Genomic DNA, 8,755 nt, shown 5'->3' with positions numbered 1-8,755 from the left:
AGCTTAAAAAAAAAAAAAAAAAGAAGAAGAAAGTGGCACTGCTACCTGAAGTATCTAAAATCCTCCCTTTGCTCCCTGTGACTCAACCACCACCAGAGAAACTGTGTTTTCCACCAAAGGAGTTGGAAATCATTCAAAAAATAGTGGGGCAGAGGAAAGGGAAAAAAAAAAACACATTTACAAGGGATGGTAAACAGCGTGTACCAAAGGCATTGGCCCTACACTGAAACAGGTCAATGAAGGGAGTCATTTGGGTTCCTGAGGATTGGTGGTAACTTTCCTCGAGACATATGCTGCCTTAGGTCTTCCTGTTTTAGTGAAAAGGGTTACTGAAGTTTGTTTGATTTGTGCCAAAGTTAATAACTGGGTTACAGGAAAAATTTCCAAGGGAGGGCAACCCTAGGCTGTACTCCCTTTCCAGTGATGTCAGGTGGATTTTACTGAAATGCCCCAAGCAGGAAGACTTAAATATCTTTCGGTTATATGTATCTGAAACAATATGTGGCCAGAATACTGTCTTTTGTAAAATCTCTTTGGCAGGAAGCTCAGCGGGCACAGACTCTGCCTTTGGATTTTGCTGTCCACAGTATTCAACCAGGAGACTGGGTTCTAGTTAAGCAATGGAAAGAAGCACCATTGATGGCAAAATGGCACAGACCTTATCAAGTGTTGTTAGCAACAGAAACAGCAGTTAAGACAGCCGAACACAGATAGACTCATCATACTCGAGCCAAAATTTCTGAAGCCCCAGAAAACTAGGTATCCAAACTGAAAGAAGAGGAGGGGAAACTACACCCGACTCTGCATAAAGGCAAAACCAACCAGTAGACAACGGACTGACTTCAGAAGGAGTTCCAGGTGTTGACCCAATGAATCTATTCAACAGTCTATGAAGACCTCCTCTTCAAATATCCAGTGACTGGTGGGGTCTGTATGCACAGAGCTGTTTCTATACACTTACTGATAACACTTGGTAGGAACCAAAAGCAATATGTTTAGGATGAAGTTTCTGATGATAATTATGTTTCTTTGTTGTTGGCAAAATCAAAGCTTAGGATGAGAAAACCATTTTTTAAAATTAGGAGAGGAAATAGCCACGTCCTTTAACCTTAGTAATTGCTGGGTCTGTGGGAGCCCAGGAGGATCTGAGGAATAGCCGTGGGTAGCTCAGCCTGTACGGCCTAAATAGTGGGTCAGCAATTTGAGTGTAGTTCATAAAGGAACTGCATTTTGAACTGAAGACAGCGATCTCTGGTGACTTCGTTTTCCTGGGAAAGGCATGTATTGCCTTAATCCAACAAGAGAAAAAGGAGTACTCGTGGGGAAAAGTGATTGTGAATGGACCTTCTCCCTTGGGTATGACTGCCATGGTCTCAATTGTCAACCTGATGATTGTTTTAGATATCAAGGGAGATGGAATCAAACACATGTGAAACTTTCTAACAATAGTTGGGTAATATGTTCATACAAAGAACATAGAGGAGAAGGTTGCAGAGCAGTAAGACTAGATGGATTCTTTGATGCTCTGTTTTTAGCCTGCTCACGAGATAATTCCACAGATAAAAAACACCTAGTGCAAGATTAACATTGGACACGGCAACACTGAATTGGAACCTGAACCTTCTTTAGGAAATTGTGGTCTAACATTGACCAAACAAAGGACAATGGGGGATGTGACTGCAAGTGGTGAGCCAATGCCAGAGCCTGGAGGTGTGATTGTTACAACTCTAATAGTGATCCAAATGTTTTAGGAAGACCTCTGGGACCAGGAAACCATTTGTATTACAAACAACCAATAGAGTCTGAAATATGGGAAGGTCCCTTCGCTACCGGGGCCTGGTCTGTAAAGGGCCATTACTGGATCTGTGGACAACACACGTATCAGAGGTTACCGCTGAACTGGTCAGGAATATGTTTTATTGGATATATCAGGCCACTGTTTTTCCTATTATCACAGGCCCAGGGAAATAAATGAGGAGTAAAAGTATATGATGATTTAATAAGGGAAAAGTGATCAGTTGATACCTCCATAGTTGGAGGCAGTACCCAGGTATAGGGAAAGGACAAATGGCCACCTGAACAAATTATACAACATTATGACATGGAATCCCAACAAGGGAATATACAGAGCAAGAGAGCCAATCTATAATTTACATAGGAAAACTAGATTACAAGCTGTCCCTAGAAATGATAACCAACCAGACAGCTGAAGCCCTTGACCACCTGGCAGATCAGTCCACCCGGATGAGGAAAGCAATTTTTCAACAGCAAATAGTCTTAGACTGTTTGTTGGCCAAGGAGGGAGGAGTCTGTGAAAAATTAAATGAATCCAATTGTTGCTTACAAATAGATGATAATAGGAAAATAGTAAAGCAAGTAATCAAGGAAATGAGAACACTGGTTCATCTAATTAGGATAAAAATGGGGTTGTGTGACCCAGCAAATCTGAGAGACCCCACAAGAACATGGCCATGGACTTTCCTTTTATTCAAATAAAGTTGTTTTGTTTTGTTTTGTTTTTTTCCACGCAACAAGCACCAATTTCTCATCAACTTCTAAAATCAGAACAGCAGAATATTTTCAGTTCATTAAAAGGCTTTACTCCCAGTTAAGACCATGATACCTGGGAAATAAAATATAGAACAGGCTTGAGGTGCATCCCTTGATATAACCAGAACAGGGAAGCAGAGAAGACACAAGTATTTTCTGTCCATACCACAATCTGCTTTCTCTGGCATCCAAGGAAGACATTTTCAAATCACATATCTTACTGTGAAAAAGTCAATTATGGGAAATTTTTGTTTGGTTTAGTAGCTCTGCAAGGGTCCAATCACATCTTTTAAACCTTTTGAAAGGTGGCAACGGGGAAATATGGAGGTCATTTCAATAAAACAAAATAAAAAATAAAATATTGAAATAATCAAGGCAAAATAGGAGGGGAATGTGGAGAAATGTAAACCATTGTTTAATGACAGGCTAACAGGGCCATAGGTGGATTACTAGAAGCACAGTATGAATGACAATGCTATACAAATAGAAAAAAAAGTGATCAGTAAATTTCATCAAGACTGAGTTATGATATTTAAGTTAAAAAATCAAGTGATAATCTACTGAATTTTCACACTGATAATACAAATCGTACCCCATTCCCACCCACTGCCCCTGAAAATCACTGGTAATTTGCACTTCTTTTCCACATTGAATCTCACTGGTTTTAAAAGCAGTGCATACAAGGAAGGCTATTTTACAGTGCTGCTGGGTCTTTCCTTCTAAAACACCTACAATACACAAAATCATTCAAGGAAAAAGAAGCAAAAAGAATATTGGGCAAGTCCCATGCAAATACAAGGCAAATAGCTCATGTCTCTGTTTCTTATTTGTCCACCAGGACTCAGATAGCTTCTTCCAGTAACAGACTAGGACAGATAAATGGGTGGGTGGACGGACAGACTCATGCTAAGGCATGTTTATACTGAACAGTGGTTCTTCTATAATTAGAGAATGGTGAATGGTTTTTAGCCTGCCTTGAAGGAATACATTATGTTTGTGAATCCATTGGTTCTGCTCTGCAACTCTAATATGCATCACCAAGGCTAATGATTCACCAGTTTAATGAGAATGCAACAAGGGGTAACAAGTTCCTCTAGTTGCTATCCTGCCCTTAACATATATTTATGCACAAGTCCCAGGTAGTTCCTAAACAAAAACAGTAACACATTACTGCAGAGTATTTTTTTTCTATCTCAGCTGTTCAAAAGCAAAAGAGAAGGTGAACACAACTATATGCATGTAGTAACATTCAGAATAGACATGAGCAGTAACGGAAATCTAAAGCAGTTCTACAAGAGAGAAATTGAATGGGTTGTTGAATGGAACCTCCTAATTTAACCAGCTGCAGGACAAATAGTATCCAGGATAGGAGACTCAACATGTCTTCTCTGTGTTGCAAAGTATTTGGGGGGACTTGGCTGGCCATGCAGGAAGTTCAGGAGGGGGAACTGTGAGTGAACAAACTGTCAGGTGCAGGATCGACATAGCAGGAGCCCACCAAGACTTACCTGTTGGGATGGTGTCAGAGCCTTAAAATGGGAGATACAAGAGATGTTGCTCATGCACACACATATATATACGTATGTTGCATTCATATACACATACGAATATATATATAAACCTGTATATTATTGTTACATTGCAAACGCTTTCACTTCATCAGGAATGTCTCACTTGTAACATATATTCTCATATGATCATATATGAACATATATGATCATACAGCTAGAGTCAATAGATTAGACCCACAGAGGTAGGATAATGTGAACGAAGGGACAGAAAATGTATTGCAGGAAGGAGAGGAACCTGAACTCCATTTAAACAGGTCAGTAGCATGACCTTCAACCCACCCCCCTCAGGGTAGAGGCGGGGAGAGGAATAATTGGGAATGAACAAACTCAGGAGACCCTTTCTGCTCACAGAAGGGAAGGGTCAGTTCTGCAGAGATCTCATGATGCCCTTCATTAAACTAGTTCAACATCTAAAGTAAGAACTTGTAACTACCGCTTTTCTCCTGATCTGACTGGAAGGCTTCAGAGATCCCTTCAAAGAGGGAGAGAAGCAGGCCAAGAGAATAATAAAAGGAGAGAAGGCAGAAATAAACAGGAATTGCCAGTGAAAAAGAGGGAGAGAAAGCAAAAACTTGAAGGGCAGAGAAGGACGGAGCCAGAAGAGGACAGAAAGAGGTAGGGCAGGAAAGAGTTTAAATGCAATGCACAACAAGGAATCTGCTCCTTCTGGTCAGTGAACCAGTGGGGATGAACTGAAACTAGAAAGGACAAGAGGACATCAAGCAGCCTGACACACCAAGAGGCCACAGAACGACCCTATAGGGATGCATAGCCCAGTCATGATCTGCTTTGCTTTAGGGTGTTTCTTATGGGTAAGTCACGTCTCAGGTTCCTTTCTATGGGGTCTCTGCTTGGTTATGGAGTTACCTTGGAAAGATGAAAGGGCATTAGCAATTGACAGTCACAACAATTTCCCTGATATTAGAAAGAACTGGACACAGAAAATGCAGACCTACAGGAGAGAATATCTGCTGTTGTTCCAGGAATGGTAACACAGAGGTCAGGGTGGAATGAGAGGAGTTGGAGTGCTGGAGGGACAGAGCAGAATTCAAGTCATTTTTACTATAATATGAATATGAGTTCTTAATATTTAGGCATGGAGAAGGATCGACATTTGGAGCATGACATAGCTTGTGTGTGGGGAAAGGGAAATCTGTGGTGAGGGTGAAAGTAAGTTGGGGTCTGTGTTGGAAAAGGTGCTAAGTAGGATTTTAATGACTATGGGAAGTTAAGATATGAAACAATGCAGTTGGTATCATAGTAACTTTACATCTACAGCAGAATATATGATGGGAAAAACAGAAAACAGTTAACAGCAAGTCCTTACCATAGGACATTCAGACTGGTAATAATCCAAGTGACAGAAATAAAAGTTGCATATGACAAAGACTTCATTCACTCTAGCTGTGTTTTGTTTGGTTTTCTCCTTCAAGTCCCCCCAAGTGAGAGGTCAGGAAGGCTGTCTCAACACTGAACTGTGAGTATCTGTTGATCTTGCACTCTTAAAAGAGAACAAAGGACATAGGCACTTGTAGATGTCAGTGTTATGACATGGTAGCTGACATTTTCCAGAAAAGCTTACTTTAATTCCTGCTATCAAAAACTCACATAAAGTTTCCACTGCTTTGAATGTGAACTTATTATTTATTATACATTCAACATACTTATCATGTGAGACTGTTCCTGCTACCTATTTGGATAACTGTAATGCTTAAAAGCTTTCCGTTGTGATTGAGTGAGATTATAAATTTGGAATAAACCTTTCCTTAAAAAAATGTAAGTGCAGTACTTTGCTAAATATTCCTCTTGGTGATGTCATTTGTAAGAATTAACAGATATGAAAACAAAATAAATGTGAAAAATTGCTTAGGAGGATTTTTTGACTAAAAAGAAAGTCTTTAAAAATGCACAGGCAGTTCTAGTAATGGAAACTAAAGGAACATACAGCACTGCATCCGGAACGTACACCCAGGGCCAGAATAAAATCAAAGAGAAAGTTGGAAAAAACAAAGCAAAAGATAACAGGGTCGGGCAGATTAATTTGTGAATAAAAAAAAATGAAGGGATGTTCAGAAATTATGATATGATGCAGGTCTCTAAGATTTGCAGACAGAATTGGGCAGGGACAAGTATCAGGGGAACAATATAGAGATAAACCTAAAGAGAGGGCAAATTTGCCTAACAGGGAGATTGATAAGGTTGGACAACTGTCTCCTCCACAAAGCACACTGAATTTCTCATCATTGTGTAATTTATTAGCTGGACTGTAACTGAGGAGTGTGAGGAAAGCTGGAGGAGGATGGTAGGGATCTTCCCATTTATTTGTCATTCTGTGGCTAACTATATGTTGTACCCTCTTCTCCTCAGCTGTTCAGGTACAGAGTGGGACCATTTGTGGTACATCTGGTAAGCTGGTATACATTTACTTTAAATACCTGCATCACTGGACAATTCCAGTAGCAAAGAGTGGGATTAAATGTAACCCAATCAAGTGTAATGCCACCACTGCTTTCACTTGAGACACTAATACTCCAGAGTAGCAAGGAAACCCCCTCGTTATCCCATCATCTTTAACAAATGCTGACTTGTTAACTTTTCTATTCCACATATTAATTTAGCCAGGTGAACAATGTTACTAAAGTATTCATGGTACAATATGACTTTTAAAAGGCTCGTTTTAAAAGTAATTTAATTCCGATTCCTTAGTAATTCTCAAGAGGATGAGATTAGAAAGAATAGTATTTGTTGGATATCTGCAAGGCTGCATTAATAAGAGTATAAACCATGAATTGAGACAATTTTTCCTCTCTGCTTGTCATTCACAAAGACATCTGGAATATGTAGTCTAGTCTTAATCCAGCCTTGGTCCCTTAGTACAAGAGAGATGTTGACAAACTGGAGCAAGTCCACTAGAGAGAAAATAAAATATTTTGGGGTCCAGGCAAGAGGCTGAAAGGACCATTATTCTTCAGCCTTGAGGAGGCCATGGGAGCAACTTAGTTTTCTACTACCTAAAGTGGGTGTAAAGAGAAGATAGAGCTAGTCTTCTTAGAAGTTCCCAGCTGAAGAGCCTGAGCTGACTGGGCAAACAGTTCTGGTTAAACAGAAAGAAAAATAAAGCTTCCCCCAGGGGTGGTGCAGCACTGGAACAGGTACCCAGAAGGGACACAGGATCTCCAACCCTGGGGCCTGACCAAGGCTCCAAATGACTATGTCTAGCTTTGTGGTTAGCACTACTTCAAGCCAGGAGAGATCTTAAAAGGCACCATGTAAACAGAAATTCTTTCTGTCCTAATTCTGTGTCCTCTCCTATTCCAGGCTGGTGGTGGTGATCGGTGGGCTACTGCTCCTGTGTGGCTTGGTTTCTGTCTGCATGAGATGCTGTTTTCACTGCCATCAGACAGGGGAGGAATCAAGTCCTCAGCCCTACGAGGTCACCGTCATTGCTTTCGATCATGACAGCACCCTCCAGAGCACCATTACCTGTGAGTTGGCTTTGACAGAGGCTGGGGATCTCAGCACAGCCCAGTGTGAGGAGCTGTGCTGTAAAAAGCCCAGACTGTGGCACCTCAAGGCCGGCAGAGAGAAGATCATGGCAGCACGCAGGGAAAGCAGCATCTGTACATAGTACAAGTGAAGGTGCTCACCAGGCTTCATGCAGCAAATGAAGCCAGATGCTGAATCAGCTGTGTGACAAGTTTGGGTGGAATTAGGGCAGCTACAGGCCTCTAATGTTTGAGGAAGCAATAATTGGGGGATGTTGCTGGTGGGTTTTCACACACACCCCCTTTTAGGAAGGATGAAGGGGCAGGTAAAGGAAAACATTCAGGCTGTGAGGAAAGAAAGCCCTGTGCTGCAGATAGACTTGTCCTGCTCTAATCACATGGTGCTTTCAGGATGAGAAAAAAGGCTTGTCTCCTCCCTTTCAGCTCTCCATTCTGTGTTTGGGCCTGCTGCCAGGACAATCCTAGCGGTGGCACACTCCCATAATGCTGTGCAAGGAACGCCACCCCTCTCGGCACCGGACACCCCTCCAGTCTATGAGGAAGCTCTGCACATGAGCAGATTCACAGTTGCCAAGACAGGGCAGAAAGTGCCAGACCTGGACCCAGTGCCAGAGGAAAAACCGCAGATGTCTGCCGAAGGCAAGGATGCCCAGTCAGCCTGCCCCGGACAATAATGCCTTTTTTTTTTTACCCAATGGCCACTAATATAGAATAGTTACACACAGAGACTACTTCTTCTGAGCAGGGGTAGGAATATCACATTAACCCCCTTAGTCTAATGAGAAAGGGAAAAAGGAGACTAAAATAGTTTCAGATCCAGCATGTCTTAATGGCTCCTTTTGACACCTTCTCAAGATAATCAGCAACCGACCTTCCCTACATTCATTTATTACACATACACACATCACTAGTATCATCCTTTGCACAATCAAGCAGGCAGCAGAATCAAAGTGTGAAGCTCCTTTTCAGCCCAATAACCTGCAGGCAGATTGCAGATGCTGGCTCATTCTGCTTGCCTCCAGCCTAAGTCTCCTGGGGATGGCATAGAGGTTTTCACAACAGGAAAAAAAAAATATATAACCAATAATAACACCAAACTTCTGGAAAGTGACAACCATTTACAGTTAA

The 8,755-nt window shown here is 41.5% G+C and overlaps 1 protein-coding gene across 1 annotated transcript; it reads left to right on the top strand.

The window, feature by feature from the left end:
* The first annotated feature begins 4,885 nt into the window (after window positions 1–4,885).
* Window positions 4,886–8,301, top strand: TMEM52B (transmembrane protein 52B). Its single transcript, XM_008935261.1, has 5 exons — window positions 4,886–4,933; window positions 5,555–5,598; window positions 6,489–6,527; window positions 7,440–7,606; window positions 8,051–8,301. Exons 1-5 carry the CDS (start codon window positions 4,886–4,888, stop codon window positions 8,299–8,301), a joined length of 549 nt encoding a protein of 182 aa, XP_008933509.1.
* The last annotated feature ends 454 nt before the right edge of the window (window positions 8,302–8,755 follow it).

This window comes from Merops nubicus, unplaced genomic scaffold, assembly GCF_000691845.1.
Source record: "Merops nubicus isolate BGI_N331 unplaced genomic scaffold, ASM69184v1 scaffold9322, whole genome shotgun sequence".
Taxonomy (NCBI): domain Eukaryota; kingdom Metazoa; phylum Chordata; class Aves; order Coraciiformes; family Meropidae; genus Merops; species Merops nubicus.
The sequence above is the reverse complement of the archived record's forward strand: the minus strand, read 5'-3'. Positions and strand labels throughout refer to the sequence as shown.